This window comes from Molossus molossus, unplaced genomic scaffold (genome assembly GCF_014108415.1).
Source record: "Molossus molossus isolate mMolMol1 unplaced genomic scaffold, mMolMol1.p scaffold_m16_p_11, whole genome shotgun sequence".
Lineage (NCBI taxonomy): Eukaryota > Metazoa > Chordata > Mammalia > Chiroptera > Molossidae > Molossus > Molossus molossus.
Window position 1 is genome coordinate 990,793 of NW_023425346.1, and position 17,878 is coordinate 1,008,670.

Consider the following 17,878-nt stretch of genomic DNA (forward strand, 5'->3'; position numbering starts at 1 on the left):
TACTGGATCTTAACCCTTGAATTACAGCTGCAGAAATCCTCTCTCCATTGGCTTCTGTGTCACTTGGTTATTAGTATCTTTGGCAGTTCTGTTACCTATTTTGTGGGTTGAGTTTTGCCAAAGATGGAGGCTGCATTCTTATTTTTGGTTTTTCTTGTTTTTGCTCTCTAAAAGGAAGAGAAAATAGCAGACTGGTAGTCTCTGCCTGCAGTACTTCTTGTCTTCACTCCAAAGAAGTCTACAAGGACCCAGTTGAACACTGGAGGCGGTTACAGTTCACTTGTAAATTAACCCTTGTTATCGGAATATATCCAGTTTCTAAATAGGTCTATATCCCTGGAGTAACCTTTGAGGCCATTAAAAACAAAAACTGATCACTAGGAAAAACAGTATAGTGACTAAGACAGTATACTTAGGGGCACTTTCCAGCTGGCTGATCTTACTTCATCTTTTTTAACCTTTTGGTGGGTGGGAGGTAGAGTTTCCACTATGGACTAAAGGATGTTTGATTTATTCAAAATGCTTTTTTCTCCAAGTTGCTTCAAATGTGACTCGTGGAAACCCTTCACACTAGCTCGTATCCTTTGGGTAACTCGGTCTGTGTACTTTCTCCTTCCTGGCACAGGATGAATCAGGCTCTTTTCCGTTCCCTGCTTCCCTAGTCTTGAAATCAGCCGCTTCTCCAAGGATTCTTAGTTCATATTAATGGGAATGGTATTTAGAACCCAAGGTCTGGGTCTGAGGAGTACACATTGCTTCTGACATATCTCAGCTTATAGACTGTTTCTGTAGATAGAGGTAGTCAATATAGTAAAGACAGGTCTTGATACTGATATTTCCAAATGAAATTGAACAGTATAGGGTTTGTTGTGTTTCTGTTTTCTTTTGTTGCTTTCTTAAATATTAAATCTGTGTATCTCTTCTCTTACATTGAAAACCTTGTTTCCTAAAGACAATTTAACTCCTTGGCTTTTAAAATTCATACTATAAAAAAAATGTTTCAAAGTAATAATTCACAGTCCCAAGTCCATTTCTCATAAATTAACCCCCCCCCCTTTTTTTCTATAGGTTACTGCTAACAGTAAGACTACTGAATAAAGTTTAAGATTTCTTTCTTTCTTTTTTTTTTTATCCTCTCAGAGGACATTTTTCCATTTTTTTTTTATTCAGACATAGCAGGAGGGAGAGAGAGGAAGAGAGAGAGAGAAACATCGATGTGAAAGGGACACATCGACTGGCAGCCACCCACATGACCCAACCAGGGCTGGGGACAAACTGCAACCGAAGTACATGCCCTTAGCGGGAACCGAACCCCGGTTTCTCTGGACCACAGGCCAATGCTCTAACCGCTGAGCCAAACCAGCCAGGGCAAGTTTAAGATTTCTTTGACATTCTTTTTTGTCCTCAGTCTAGATCCCAGTAAATAGCATAGGAATGTGTTCAAAAAGCACTTGGCGTGATTCTTTTCCCTGTAGGATCTGAAATAAAAATTTCTTTTTTCTAATTTATATTCACACGTTTTGAAAATATAAACATGATGAAAAAGGTCACTCTCGTCTCTATCCCACAGATACCGATATCCCATGTGCCTGTCCCTTTGCTTTCTAACCAGTTGATTTGTTTTATTGTATTTCCAGTCTATGTTTATTATAATTTAATCTATAGTTACAATTACTTATTTAAATTTGTTTTTAATGTTAGGGTTGCTTTTTGAACATGGAAATTATGGGTTTGGTTAAAAAATCAAAGCTAATGTAAAGATGGATTTGCAGGTGCCCTGTCCCCTCCCAGGTTACCATCCTCCTGGTAGCTGTCTTTCATCACCTCTTGCAGTCTCTTGGCCTGCTTGGATCAGTGCAATGGAATGAACTACAAGCACATGCTGGTTGGAGTGAGCGGGAGCTTTGCAAGGCAGCAAATGCTCTAGATCTTTGTGCGCAGTCCCATTTATTTGCAGATTGGTTCTCCCAGGTTACAAGTGGATTTATGTAAATTATTTCCTTGGTGTGTCTCCTCTTTGTCCAGAGAGTGAAATGTATTCATTACAGTAGTGCTCACCTAAGGCTGTTGGAGAGCATTGCTTGCCTGTGTGGAGGGACTGAGAATGACCTGGGTGTAGTTTGTTCAGTTCATGGTCACATCGATTGCTTTCAAGATGAGGTTCACAGCAGTTTCTAAGGAGAAGCTCGATGGCCATCTGCTTCACGGGGTCAGCAGCAGCCCTCACAGACTTCAGGAAACACGGCTCTGCTGCAAGGTGGTGGAGAGCACTGCTGCCTGGGTGCGCCTGGGCACAAGGCACACTCACAGCGTCCTTTCTGTCTTCTCAGCCGGCCGACTCTGTCTATCCAGCATCCCCCGTCCGCCGCAATCAGTATTCAGCGTCCTGCCCAGTCACGGGACGTGACCACGAGAATCACACTGCCATCGCACCCTGCGCTGGGCACGCCCAAGCAGCAGCTCCACACCATGGCTCAGGTAAGTGGGGGACCTGCACGGTTCGTCTCCGTGAACACACAGCTGTGGAAAGTGATGGCTGTTCGGACTGTACGGTGGGCAGCGCTCTTGTGAATAGCTCTTGCTCTGTGTCTGGTCCCCACAGAAAACCATCTTCAGCACTGGCACGCCGGTGGCCGCAGCGACCGTCGCACCTATTTTGGCAACCAACACCATTTCATCAGTGACCACAGCCGGTGAGTCGGAGACCCTGCTCTTTTTCTCTGCCAGGGAAGAGCAGCAAGTAAGTGCAGGTTCACGGTATTTCTGAGCTCTGGTCACTTTAAAGAACGGGCTAAAAACTCTCAACTTCTCCCAAGAGCATTTCGAAACTCTGTAATGTGTTCAGAGAGGCCATTGTTGAATTTTTTTTCCTCCCTTATTAGGATCTGTGTCACACACACAAGCGCCCACGAGTACAATTGTCACCATGACAATGCCCTCACATTCATCCCATGCCACTGCTGTGACCACCTCGAACATCCCCGTGGGTAAGTGCATGGCCTTCACGCAGGCTAAAGGGTGCTTCTGCCCTCTGACCGCCTTTCCTGTAGATACACAGTATTGGTTTTCTTATTGTTGCTGATTTTCAGAGTAACGGTGAGTTTAACTTTTAGTGTTGTCATACAGATTTGGCATTGACTGTAGAGGAAAAGAGGAATAGTAATCTTTGGGAGCTCAGAGTAAACTTCATTAACTCTACTTTTAACTTCCTTATTCATTCGACTTTACCGCTTCTGTGTGTACCTTTTAAAGACATAAATTAACTTTACTGACACAAGAACAGTGGGAAATGAGCAGGACGCAAAGATCTGGACTGACGAGAACGTGCATACGAATTGACTGCTCAGGGCCCCTGGTGGCGCAGCGTGGGCGGACAGCTGGCCTCAAGTTGACTTCATCTCATTGTTGCGGAGATGCTTCGCAACCACCCTAAATCTCCTCTAGCCTTATTTAGTCCCCCTTTCTGATCTGTGTATACTTTGAATATTTAAACAATTTTTGAAATGTTTCTGGCAGCCAAACTTTAGTGATCAGAAGTAGGGATTGGCAGACTCTTTCCATAGGACCAGCGAGTAAATGTTTTAGTTTATAGGCTTCATAGGTCTGTGCCAAGCTACTCACAGTAGTCGGTGTGTCAGCAAGTGGGCGTGCATGTGTTTCAGTAAGATATGATGGACACAGATTTGAATTTCATATAATTTTTGTGTGTCACAAAATGCTTTCTCTTCCTCCCCCCACCAACCATTTGGAAGGTGTACGTATGCTTGGCTACAAGGCCTCACAGAAGCAGGTGTCAGTCAGGGATTGGCTCACAGGCCATGGGTGGCCAGCGTCTGTCCTAAGGGCTGTTCCACAGTCAGAGCTCCAAGGCAGAGACGGTGGCCTATGAAACTGCTCTTAACCCACCAGCCACAGGTTTTAGTTTCTACTGTCAACTTTGCCTCGGTTCTAGAATGTCATCTCCATTCCCAAAGTAAGACTGCTTTTCGTGAGATGACTCTGTGACATACTGAATCGTCAGTCCAGTGACCAGACACAGAAGTGTGGCTTCTCTACATGTGTGTTCCAGCCCTGGGCTGATCTCTTCCCTACTTCCTCTCTTCACATGCTACGTCACAGCCCTCCTACCAAACCTGGAAGACACTTTTCCAGAATAATGGTTGGACCCAGGAAACTTACTCCTCTTTTAGGTAAGGGCCATGCCAGCCAGCTCTTAAATCGGCACTAAGCCCTATAAAAGACATTTAGCAGAGAGGACACAGCTGCCATGACTTTCTCCTGTTACTGTCTCTGCAGCTTGGCACCAAACTTCTCTCATAACTCTCTGAAGTTGATTTGACTTCTGTGAAAATAAATTTGTTTCGGACTTCTGGTCGAGATGTTACCATAGGTAAACATGGTACTCGTCTTCTCCAACAACCACAAAAAATTACAACTAAACTACAACAGCCATCATTCAGAGCTGCCTGAAATCAAGCTGATTGGAAGTCCTACAACTACGAGATTAAAGAATAGGACACATTGAGACAACTAGGAGGGGTGTAGGCGTGGAAGGGCTGGCCCCACACCCATGTGTGACAGATAAAAATCAGGAGGAAGTCAGCTGGGAAGGTCCTCCCTGAGGAGCCAGAGATCCCCGTCCCATACCAGGCACCCAGCTCAGGATTCCAGTGCCAGGAAGAGAAGTTTCCATAACTTCTGGCTGTAAAACCAGCAGGAATTGAAGCTGAGGGAGGCCGGGGCTGATGGAGTCCCAGGCAGTTCCACTTAAAAGACCCGCACATGGACTTAACTTGGATTCTCTCCCTCTGAGCTCCAGCACGGGGGAGGCACCTTGAAAGACACCAGAGACACACAGGGAAAAAACTGCATTGTTTGGCATTGGAGCAAGAGCTGCAGGGGCAGCCTTCTCTCAGACAGACATGCTGGCGGAAGCCGTTGTTCCTTTGGTGAGCACTTTCCCCTTTGGGCCAGCAACCGGGCACCATATCTGGGACTCCAGCAACCTGGCTCACACTGTTTTCCTCACCCTGGTGATTTTCTGAGGCCCTGCCCCACCCAACTTCAGGCGCATCCAAATTGTTTCCAGTAGCTTTACCAGCCTGTCTTGGCTCATGCTTAGGATTTTTTAAAAATCTCTCAAACAGGATCTGCCCTCGACATGTCCTGTACCTCTTGCTACGTAGCCCCATGCCCGGCACTAGCAGCAGCCAACCTTGGTACAGAGCTTGGCCTTGCCTGGACAACTTCAAGCCCAGCACAAGAAGCAGCCATCTGCCCTGGCTGGTTTGGCTCAGCGGTTAGAGCGTCGGCCTGTGGACCAGAGTGTCCTGGGTTCGGTTCCCACTAAGGGCATATACCTCGGTTGCGGTTTGTCCTCGGCCCCAGTTGGGGTTGTGTGGGTGGCAGCCACTCGATGTGTCTCTCTCATGTCGCTGTTTTCTCTCCCTCTCTTCCCCCCTCTCTTTCTCCTGCTCTATCTGAAGATAAATGCAAAAATGTCCTTTGGTGAGGATTTAAAAAAAAAAAGCAGCCATCTGCAGATCGCTTTGTATCTTATGTTTGGTGGCCCCTGTAGAGCACGGGCATTAGCTGACCTTGGTCTGCACCTCCTGAAAGGCCCTAGCGCCAGCACATTAAATGCGCAGCTTCAGACCATGTCAAAGCACCCCACCACCTCCACAAGCAACATACTCAAGGGATGGGCTTAGTGGGTATCGTAGCCCTCCTGTAAGTCTTGCTCTCCAGAGGTCAGTGGTCACTGGGCACAGAGGTCAGTGGTCAGTGGGCACAGCCAGTCCTTGCAGCTGATCAGCATGAGTAAACCCCTCCCAATGAAGTGCCATCAGCAATCGAGACTCAATTACAACAGAAAGGTATACAGTCTACACGGGGGTATACCTCAAGGTCCTATCTAGGATGATCAGGGAGGCTGTGCCACTGGACCCCACAGGACATCTATTACATTAGGCCACCCTTGGAAGCCTAGGAGACATAGCAGCTCTACCTAATACGTTGAAACAAACAGGGAAGGAGCCAAAATAAGGAGACGAAACATGTCCCAAATGAAAAAAAGAGAATAGAACTCCAGGAAAAGAACTAAGCGAAATGGAGGTAAGCAATCTACTAGATGCAGAATTCAAACACTGATTAGAAGGATGCTCATTGAACTTAGAGAGGGCCTCAGAAATGGAGGCACTAACTGACATAAAAAGTAATTTACAGCCCTGCCCGGTTTGGCTCAGCGGTTAGAGTGTCGACCTGCGGTCCTGAGAGACCCGGGTTCGGTTCCCGCTAAGGGCGCGTACCTCGGTTGCAGTTTTTCCCCGGCCCTGGTTGGTCGTGCGGGTGGCAGCCACTCGATGTGTCCCTTTCACATCGATGTTTCTCTCTCTCTCTTCCTCTATCTCCCTCCCACTCTATCTGAACAAAAAAATGGGAAAATGTCCTCGGGTGAGGATTAAAAAAAAAAAAAGTAATTTACAGGGAATCAATAGTAGAGTAGGTAAAGCCAAGAAGCAAACCATTGATTTGAAATGTAAAGGAACAGAAAACACCCAGTTAGAACTGTACACCAAAAAAAGGATAGTGAAGGAGTCTCTGGGACAACTTCAGTTATACTAACATTCTCATCATAGAGGTGCCAGAAGAAGAGAGAGGAAGAAATTGAAAACCTTCTTGAAGAAATAATGACAGAAAACTTCCCTAACTTGGTGAAGGAAACAGACATACAAGTCCAGGAAGCACAGAGCCTCCCAAACACGATGAACCTCAAGAGGCCCACACCAGGACACATCATAATCAAAATGCAAAAAGTTAAAGACAAAGACAACCTTAAAAGCAGCAAGAGAAAAGCAGTTATTTACCTTCAAGGGAGTTCTTATAAGACTGTCAGCTGATTTCTCAAAAGAAACTTTGGGCCCTGGCCAGTTTGGCTCAGCGGTTAGAGCGTCGGCCTGCGGTCCGGAGAGACCCGGGTTCGGTTCCCGCTAAGGGCACGTACTTCGGTTGCAGTCTGTCCCCGGCCCTGGTTGGTCGTGCGGGTGGCAGCCACTCGATGTGTCCCTTCACATCGATGTTTCTCTCTCTCTCTCTCTTCCTCTCTCTCCCTCCCGCTCTATCTGAACAAAAAATGGAAAAATGTCCTCAGGTGAGGATTAAAAAAAAAAAAAAGAAACTTTGGCCCTGGCCGGTTTGACTCAGCTGTTAGAGCATCAGCCTGCAGTCCAGAGAGATCTGGATTCGGTTACCGCTAAGGGCACGTACCTCGGTTGCAGTTTGTCCCCAGCCCTGGATGGGTCGTGCGGGTGGCAACCACTCGATGTGTCCCTTTCACATTAATGTTTCTCTCTCTCTCTCTCTTCCCCTCTCTCCCTCCCACTCTATCTGAACAAAAAATGGAAAAATATCCTCGGGTGAGGAGAACTTTTCAGTCCAAAAGGGAGTGGCAAGAAATATTCAAAGTGATGAAAAGCAAGGACCTCCAACCAAGATTACTCTATCCTGCAAAGCTGTCATTTACAATCAATGGACATATCAAGAGTTTCCCAGACAAAAAAAGTGAAAGGAGTTCATCACCACCAAACCAGTATTATATGAAATGTTGAAGGGTCTTTTTCAAGGAGAAGAAGAACAAAAATATGAGCAATAAAATAACAGTACATACATATCTATCAAGAATTGAATCTACAAATAAAATGAACAAGCAGAACAGAAACAGAATCATAGATACAGAGAAATTTTTGATGGTTGCTAGATGGGAGAGGGGTTGGGTGGATGGACGGAAAAGGTGAAGGGAATAAGAAGTACAAATTGGTTAGACTGACAGACCTCAGAGGGAAGTGGGGAGAGATGCAGGAAGAGATAAACCAAAGAACTTCTATGCATAACCAGTGGACAAAGACAATAGTGTGGGAAGGCAGGAGTGGGTTGGGAATGGGGTAGGGAGAAGGGGGTCATTGGGAGAAAAAAAAGGGGGATATCTAATACTTTCAACAATTAAGATACATTTTTTTTAAGAGGTTATATGTGTGTGTGATTTCAGCAGTAATGCACTTTTGTTGAAAGAGATCATTGAACCCTGGCCAGTTTTGCTCAGCGGTTAGAGCGTCAGCCCGTGGACCGCAGAGTCCCAGGTTCAGTTCCCGCTAAGGGCATGTACCTCAGTTGCAGTTTGTCCCCGGCCCTGGTTGGGGTCATGTGGGTGGTGACCACTCGATGTGTGTCTCTCACATTGATGTCTCTCTTCCTGTCCCTCCCTCCGTCCCTCCCTCTCTATCTGAAGGTAAATGCAAAAATGTCGTAGGGTGAGGCAAGAAAAGGGGGCAGGGGTCTCAAGCCAGGTCAGGGGAAGGGGGCCTGGTTGCTGATATTTTTGTTGACATATTAATAGTGAACCTTGCTTTGACAGAATATCAGTGGAATATTAGATTGAGATAAGTTAGTTAAACCTTATGTACTCATCTTTCATTATTTTGATTAAAACAAAAAATCCAGACTTATTGAAGTATTTGCATTAAGATTATTGCGGGCCAAGAATGATTTGCCAGTGAAAGCATGAGCAGTAACATGACTGGGTTTTCCTTTTTGTAGCTAAGGTGGTGCCACAGCAGATCACACACACCTCTCCTAGGATCCAGCCGGACTACCCCACAGAGAGGAGCAGCCTGATTCCCATTTCAGGACATCGGGCCTCTCCAAACCCTGTGGCCATGGAAACGCGGAGTGACAACAGGTAGGAGGGAATGTGCCACTTACAGTACCTCATCGTCATTTGTTGTTTTGATTGTTCAGTAATATAAAATGTCCCACAAATGTGGTGTATATTTACTTATTTGGATTTTCAAATTTTCCCCCTGAAAATAATCTTAGTTTTCTGAAAATGTCTATATTCAGCCATTCTCCTGTTAATGGGTATTCTTTAGTATCCATTATTTTTTTCTGTGTGTTTGTGTTTATTTTGAGAGTAACGGTGCAGCATTAGGATCCTTTATTCCCAAGTACTTCCATTTTCATCTCTGAGAACAGAGGAATTCTCTTACTTACGCCTGAAGGTACATCCCTAAAACAGCTTCTTAGCTTTCTATTCTCTTTCATACATTGACGTTTTTTAAGGATGTAGATAGACCAATTTTTGTAGAATATTATTCCATTGGGGTTATCAGATTGTTTTCTCTCAGATTCAAGCTATGCATTTTTGGAGAGAACACCACTTGGGTGATATGTTCTCACTATTACATCAGAGAAGCTCGTACTGTTTCTTTGTCCCATCATTAGTTGTGTCGACATTATTTACTTAGGGTGATGTTTGCCAGATTCTTCTACTTTTAAGGGGTATTTTTCTTTCTTGTTATTAAGTAATCTGTGGAAATACATTGAGGCTATAGATATCCTGTACCCCAATAAACTTTCACTCAGTAGTTTATTTACTGATGCTTCTTGGCTGGGTCAGTTGAGGGTTGCACTATGATGGTGGTAAAATAGTGACTTTTTCTCACTATCTTTTCTTTCACATTTATCGGTTGACATTTTGATGTAAAGAAATTTTATCCCCATGTATTTATTTTGTTGTGTATTTTATTTTTTTAGAATCAGCATGGGCTCATGGATTTGGTTTTATTCATTATTGCAGTCTCTTAGTGTCCTCCGTTTTGTTGCTCCAAATTGTCTCTGGGTTGGTCCTTGCGAGCCCTTCAGACTAGTTCCTGTGGTTTTGCCATGTCCTGGTCATTCTAGCCCTTTCCACCACAACACAGTTCTCCAAGCTTCCCCTGAACTTTGAGCCCTGGAATCTGCCATTTCTCCCTGAAGCCCTGGTTCCTTTTCCTCATTTAGAAACCAGGATATAGGCATTATCTCTGTTCATTGTTACTAGATTGTCATTTCTTCTAGGCTCTTTCAGTAGGCAGAGGTAAGAAGTACATAGCATTTTAAAAACTTTTTATTTAGTTCATGCTTATACCTCCCGCTCCATAGTTGCACTACCCTTCTCCCGTGGTGAGCGCGTACAGTGCACATGAGTTATGTCAGGGCTGGTCGTTTCTCCATCACCTTATTTGATTATGGTGTGTAGGAATGCTTATAGGTTGTAATATATCATGTCTATTCTTTTTGCTGAACATGACTATTAGCTCTAAAAGTTTGTGAGTTCTTTTGGATTTCCTATATAGATATTTATTTAATCTACAAATAAGGACAGTTTTTAAGGGATGAGGGAGTTTTTTTCATTTCTATTTTATATACTTGATTTTTGTCGTTCCAAGAGCTTGCAATATAATGTTGAATATAGCAGAGATGTGAGCATTGGTGTCTTGTTCCTGACCTGAATGGGAATAATTCTGAAATTTCATTATAGATTTTTGTTGATACTGTTTCCAGTTTGATGGACACAGTTTCTTTCTGTTCTTGTTCTCTTAGACATTTCTATCATGAGTAAGTATTAAATGTTATTAACTATTTTTTGCAAAGTTTCAAACGATTATTCTTTTGATATATCAGCAATAGAAATTCTGATATTGAATCTTTCCTATCTTTCTGTGATAACCCTTATTTGATCATGATGTATTTAATTTTATATAGTAATTGATTCAGTTTTATTTAGGAATTTTTGTGTCAATTCAGAGAGTAAGATTTGTTTATAATCTTTTCTCATACTCTCCCTGTCCAGTTTTGATATCAAGGCTATATTAACCTCAAAAAGTAAGTTAGGTCACTTTTCTTCTTTTTCTGGTCTCTGAATCAGTTTCTATAAGTTTGGGATTATTTATTTTATATATGTTTGATAAACTGTGCCAGTAAAAACCATCTGAGCTTAGACTCTTTCAAGTGGAATTGAGCAGGGAAGACCTTTCATTACTGAGGGGGTTTTTAAGTCAATTTTGCTAATTACTATTCCATGAATGTTTTACATTTATTGATACAGTTATTTATCGCATTCATTTATTTTAAAATATTACTCTGTAGATCTGTGTCCTTCGATCTAACTGTTTGAGACACAGTGGGAAATGTTGGTGTGTCAGTTAGAGTATGACGAAGATTTGGGGGATAGGATCACTTGAAAATAGACCATTTTGTTCATTGTTATTTGTGTTCCATCTATAGACCGTCTGTTCCTGTTCAGTTCCAATACTTTTTGCCAACATATCCGCCTTCTGCATACCCACTGACGGCACACACATACACCCCAATCACCAGCTCGGTGTCCACCATCCGACAGTATCCAGGTAGGAGTCCCACTGTGAAGATGACTTTTAACATTTTAATTTTTTCAAGCAACGAGTTAGAAACCATCACTCAGTATTTATATGGGTTTTACTATGCCAGCCTCTATGATCAAATTCAGATAACGCTAAAATTGGAAGTTTTCACTTTTTAAATTACCATCTCTTTGTTCTGTGGAAAGGTGGTGGTTGTTATTAGTGGTATTTCCATGATGTTGTCCTACCCTGAAGATGATTAAGTTAACAATTTTTGTTTCACCTTAAAATTGTACAGTTAAAAGGAATTAAGCTGTGCTCTTACAGGGCTTGTATTGTTTTATGCAGTATTTGTTGTGTTTTTTTAATGGTAGTCCAGTTATGCTAAACACTCACCATTCTTTCTTATAATACAGAAAACAATTCTTAAACTTTAGCATTTGTGTAATATTTTCCTGTGGGACCCTCATCTCCCTTTAGATATAAAAAAAGCCAGATTGTCTAGCTTAGGGACATTGTCCTTCCGCTGTGCAAACGAGGACTGTGCCAGGGCCACAGGTGGCCATTGAGCATTTGAAGGGGACCTAGTGCAAATGAAGAACTGAATTTTTTGTTTTACTTAATTAAAAGAGAAACTTCAAATATGTTTGGAAAAACTTAGTGATATGAAACTACCTTTTCAAAATGTAGATTTTTTATGGACTCAAAATACAAATCCAATATTTGTAATAGATATTTAATATCTGAATTGAGAATATACTTTAAAAGCAAAATATACCCTGTATTTTGAAGACAGTATAGAAAAAATGTAAAGTATCTTTTTTTTTTTTTTTTCCTTTATTGACTTTAGAATGAGAGGAAGGAAGAGGGAGAGAGATAGAAACGTTGATGAGAAAGAACATCGATTAGCTGCCTCCTGCATGCCCCCCAGTGGTGATTGAGCCCACAACCTGGTCATGTGCTCTGACCAGGAATCGAACCAGCTATCTCTTGGTGCAGGGTCGATGCTCAACCACTGAGCCACACCGGCTGGGCAGAATGTAAAATATCTTAATACAAAATTTTGTACTGGTTACATTTTGAAATAATATTTTAGATATTTTCCAAATATATCCTAATATATACGAAAATTAATTTGTTCTACTTCTTTATACTTTATTAATGTGGCTATAGAAAGATTTTTTTTTTTATCCTCACCCGAGGACATTTTTTTCCATTTTTTGTCCAGATAGACTGGGAGGGAGAGAGAGGAAGAGAGAGAGAGAAAAACATTGACGTGAAAGGGACACATTGAGTGGCTGCCACTCGCACGACCATCCAGGGCTGGGGTCAGACTGCAACCGAGGTACATGCCCTTAGCGGGAACCGAACCCGGGTCTCTGGACCGCAGGCTGATGCTCCAACCATTGAGCCAAATTGGCCAGGGCATTGCTGAAAATTGTTAAGTTTTTATCAGTGGCAGCACTTCCCACCATGTTCCTTCCTCTCTCTCTCTCCGCCTTCTGTAATATTGCAGTCACTTTGCCTTCCTGCGGAAGGTACACGTGACCGATACTTATTTCTCTGAATACTAGCCAACTGAAAAGGATGTGCAAGTGTCTCCTGAGCTAGCATTATCATTTTATATAAACTTTTTTTTTTTTTTTTTTTTTCATCCTCACCCGAGGATATTTTTTTTTTTTTTCATTTCTTTTTTGTACAGATAGAGTGGGAGGGAGAGAGAGGAAGGGAGAGAGAGTGAGAAACATCGACGTGAAGGGACACATCGAGTGGCTGCCACCCGCACGACCAACCAGGGCCGGGGACAAACTGCAACCGAAGTACGTGCCCTTAGCGGGAACCGAACCCGGGTCTCTCCGGACCGCAGGCCGACGCTCTAACCGCTGAGCCAAACTGGCCAGGGCCATTTTATATAAACTTTTATTGTGAAAATCCAGTAATAGAGTGTTGGGGATCCTGTCAGTCAGCTGTTTTTCTACATTATTATTCCAAGTATCCTCTTCTGCCACTATAGTGGACCTAATGGATAATTACAGGAAAATGATAGTGCAAGCAACACTTCATTTCTTCCAATACCTGTATGTGCACATTATTGTTGCAGATGAGAGGGACTATATTCTTTCTCTGACATGTAAATCTGTACATGGATCGACACAATTGAAGGAAAATGTATTAATCAGCTTACAGTGTCCTATTTTCAAGTGTTGTAGATTCAGTGGCTCATTTTAAATTATTTTAAAGCAGATGTTTTTCAAATCAAGAAGAGGATAGGAAAATTTGTATGTAATAGGCTCCAATCTTGCCACTATGGGATTACTCTAAAAAATTGTTTAAAATTGTTCAAGGACCCTGGTTGCATATAAAGATGGAATCTTGTTGGTCCTTTAGATATTAGTTAAATATAGATGTGAATATCTAATTATGAATATATATATGTAATCTATATGGTTTGTAGTGATTGATTCCTTTCAAATTGTTCCTGAAATTTTACTTGTTTCAGAGGTGTTTTTCATTTCTTTCATTTATTCATTCATGCATTTATTAATTCCACAAATATGTATTGATACCCTACTATATGTAAGGCCCTATGCCAGGGTTTATTTTTAAAGCTGACTCTTAAACAGATCTTGCTTTCAGCAAGCTTAGAGTCTAGTAATAGGGAGGTAGAACAGGAAGGGGTGTTATAATGGACAAAGTACTAAATCCCACAAGAAAGGCGTGAGCAAAGTCATGCTGCGTCTGAGATAAGAGAGGTTATTTCCACATGGAACTCTAGGCTTGGAAGTCAGGAATGATTTTCCTAAAGGAAATAATACTTGGAAAGTATCTCTCAGAATGGGCAGGACAGAGCCATGGTGGGATCACAGAAAAGCACATTTCTGTCTGAGCCTAGAATATGTGCTTGGGACAGGGTGGCTCAATTTTGGCTGGACTGCTGTGTGAGTGAGGATGCATTGTTTTTGTTTTATATAAAATTTTTTTTTCTTTATTGATTTGAGAGAGAGGGGAAGGGAGAGGGAAAGAGAAACACCGGTGAGAGAGAACATCTGTTGGCCGCCTCCTGCATGCCCCCCACTGGGGATCAGGCCCACAACCTGGGCATGTGCCCTGACTAGGAATTGGACCCACGACCTCCTGGTGTATGCGTCAGTGCTCAGCCACTGAGTCACACTCACTGGGCTCAATATATAGTTTTATGTAGTGATTTTTTTTTTTTTAAGTGAGGATTTAGATTTTGTGCAGTGGGAAAATTCTGTTTTCATTTTAGTGTTTTTCTTCTAATGTGAACTGTGTCTAATCAGAGCGAATATTGTAGTCAGTGTTTGCATCATTTTTAGTTTCAGCTCAAGCTCCAAACTCTGCCATAACAGCTCAGACTGGTGTTGGGGTGGCATCTACAGTTCACCTAAACCCCATGCAGTTAATGACAGTGGATGCATCTCATGCTCGACATATTCAAGGGATCCAGCCTGCGCCTATCAGTACGCAGGGGATACAGCCAGCCCCCATTGGGACCCCAGGAATACAGCCAGCACCCGTTGGCACACAGGGGATCCACCCCGCAGCCCCCATCAGCACACAAGGCCTTCAGCCTGCATCGGTGGGCCCTCAGCAGCCTCCGCCCGAAAGCAAAACTTCAGGTAATGTTGAACTGTTGCTTGGAAGTTGGTGTGCAGAAGAGAGATACGCTGCGTTTAAATTCTGGATCTGCCATTTACTGGCTTGTGATCTTAGGTCGTTCCTCCCAGCTTTCATTTCCATGTTGTCACATGAGCTGCTAAGAACGTGCAGGGCCATTGTGACGTTAGAAACAGACATAAACAGCCTTAGTAGTTGTTTGCACGTGGTGGAACAACAGAAGCATTCTGTGAAAGGAACTCTGAGACGAGAGAGCACATGCACCTTATGGTAGGAGTAGTTTCATTCATTTAAGATTTTTCTAGAGTTTATGTAAAGCTGTAAAATTAAGATAGACTGGAATGCTGATACCATTTTTAGGATTGAAAGTGCTTGTATTTTACAAAAACTGGGAGATTTCTTTAAGTGTACTATGTACTTTATGTATTTTATCTCATTAATAATTATGATTATAGAGCAAAGAAGAATAGGGATTAATTATGCATCAATAGACTTACGCATCATGTGCCTCTACTTTCTGCTCTGAGGCACATGAACATTATGTCTTCTTTAAACTGGATAGTTACAACATGCATACTCTCATTCTAGTGGTCTGATTGTTTTTATTTGCCTTATGTGACACTTTAGTAATGTTTCTGTCGTTTCCCTCTGCACTGTGCCTTCCTGGCCCAACCCCTTGCTGTCTCCCAGCAGTGGTGCTGGCCGATGGAGCCACAATTGTAGCCAACCCGATCAGCAGCCCCTTCAGCGCTGCCCCAGCAGCCACGACGGTAGTGCAGACCCACAGCCAGAGCGCGAGCACAAGTGCGCCAGCCCAGGGCTCCTCCCCCCGGCCCAGCATACTTCGGAAAAAACCTGCCACAGATGGGTGAGTGGACCCGTTAGGGCCAGATGACACCTCTGGTTCTGGTGTCATTTATATAATTAGTATAAATGGTTGTAGGCTGTGCATGTACTCAACTATAGTAGATCATGATAGTTTTTCCCAGTGCTTGTACCTACTGACACCCTCGCCAACTGTGGGGATCATTGCATTCGTCATTACCAGGAGATATGATGTCTGGTGGCCACTCCGTTTGAGATGTTAGTTGTTTTGCCCAGCTGGTGTGGCTCAATGGTTGAGTATCGACCCATGCACCAAGAGGTCGCTGGTTCGATTCCTGGTCAGAGCACATGCCTGGGTTGCAGGCTCTATCCCCAGTGTGGGGCGTGCGGGAGATAGCCGATCAGTGTTTCTATCTCTCGCCCCCTCTCCCTTCCTCTCTATCTAAAATATCAATTAAAAAAATTTTTTTAAAGTTTTTATAAAAAAAAAAAAAAAATGGGGAGGATTGAGAAAGGGACCTGCTATATTTTGTTAAACACCCTTTAGTACTGTTTGACTTTTTAAAAATATTTTAATATTATGCCTATATTACTTTGTTAAAATTTTAAAATTCATTAAAAATACTCAGCCAGTGTGGTGCTTTCATTTTGCTGTGGGCCTGTCCCCCTGTGGGAATGTGTGTCTTGTCCTCGTTCAACCTTCATACTGCTGTTTGGCGGGTATGCCTCTTGTCCCTTTCAGGATTGCAGTTCGGAAAACCCTCATTCCTCCTCAGCCTCCTGAAGTGTCCAGTCCCCGCGTGGAGGGCTCTATGCGAAGTACGTCTGGGTCACCCAGGCCTGCGGGGTGAGTGCTTAAATGTTGTCACTCTTGCCTCCAACCGCGCGTATTTGGGGAGGAAAGAGTCTAACACGTGATGAATTTCACATAATGTTGCTTGTGTGCATTTTTTATGTGTTTTTTCTAGCTACATGGCCTGCATATGTTTTTCAACCTCTGTAACCCTCATCTGCCTAATTTATGAAATGGCATATGTATAACATTTAGCTCATCAGATTCTACTTGTATTTAAATGAAGTGACTCATTAAAAGTACTTAGACGCCTGGTGTGGGTCAGTGTTGAGCACCAAAGAAGTTCCTGTTTTCGATTCCTGGTCAGGGTTGCAGGCTTGATCCCCAGTAGGGAGCATGCAGGAGGCAGCCAGTCAATGATTCTATCTCATTGATGCTTCTCTCTCTCCCTCTCCCTTCCTCTCTCTAAAAATCAAATAAAATTAAAAAACAAAAAAAACATTTCAGAAGAAAATGCTCAGCTGTTAGGGCCTCAGCCCATGGACAAAAGGGTCACGGATTCCATTCTGGTCAAGAGCAAGTACTTGGGTTGCTGGTTCGACCCTGGCCCTGGACGGGGTCACAGGAGGCAACCAATTGATGTGTTGTCTCTCTCACATTGATATGTCTCTCTCTCTCTCTCTCTCTCTCTCTCTCTCTCACTCTTTTCTTCCCAGTCTATCTGAAAATAAGTGAAAATATCCTTGGGTAAGGATTAAAAAAAAAAAGAACCCAATTCATTCACCAGTAAGTAATAAAAGAGTTGATATGAAGATATGTAAAATTAAGAAAAGATCAGCAGCCCTGGCCAGTTTGGCTCAGCGGTTAGAGCGTTGGCCTGCAGACCAGAGTCCTGGGTTCGGTTCCCGCTAAGGGCATGTACCTCGGTTGTGGTTTGTCCCTGACCCTGGTTGGGGTTGTGCAGTTGGCAGCTGTGTGTCTCTCACGTCAATGTTTCTCTCTCTTCCTCCCTGTCTCTCTCCTGCTCTGTCTGAAGATAAATGCAAAAATGTTCTCGGGTGAGGATTAAAAAAAATAATAGTGATAAAAAAAAAGATCAACAAAATATATGAATGTGTTCACTAAGAACATTCCTTAGAAAAATGTTTGCATGGGATAGATGAAATCTATAACAATATTTGACTGAATTTAAATTTTGTTATATTTATTTTTTTTTTCTTTATTGATTTTAGAGAGAGAGGAAGGGCGAGGGAGAGAGAGATAGAAACATTGATGTGAGAGAACATTAATTGACCACCTCCTGCATGCCCCCCCACTGGAGATCGGGCCCACAACCTGGGTGTGTGCCCTGACTGGGAATTGAACCGGCGACCTCTTGGTGCATGGGTCGACTCTCAAACACTGAGCCACACTGGCCGGGCTAAAT

The 17,878-nt window shown here is 43.0% G+C and overlaps 1 protein-coding gene across 3 annotated transcripts in view; it reads left to right on the forward strand.

The window, feature by feature from the left end:
- The window catches only part of SAP130 (Sin3A associated protein 130), a 74,807-nt gene that overhangs the window by 29,396 nt on the left and 27,533 nt on the right, over nt 1–17,878 (forward strand). For all 3 annotated transcript variants that reach the window (XM_036253445.1, XM_036253446.1, XM_036253447.1), the window contains exons 8-15: nt 2,331–2,478; nt 2,603–2,693; nt 2,883–2,987; nt 8,593–8,734; nt 11,101–11,222; nt 14,534–14,836; nt 15,528–15,702; nt 16,402–16,506. In XM_036253445.1, coding sequence (XP_036109338.1) covers nt 2,331–2,478; nt 2,603–2,693; nt 2,883–2,987; nt 8,593–8,734; nt 11,101–11,222; nt 14,534–14,836; nt 15,528–15,702; nt 16,402–16,506 — 1,191 coding nt within the window. The remainder of the gene's footprint in view (nt 1–2,330; nt 2,479–2,602; nt 2,694–2,882; nt 2,988–8,592; nt 8,735–11,100; nt 11,223–14,533; nt 14,837–15,527; nt 15,703–16,401; nt 16,507–17,878) is intronic.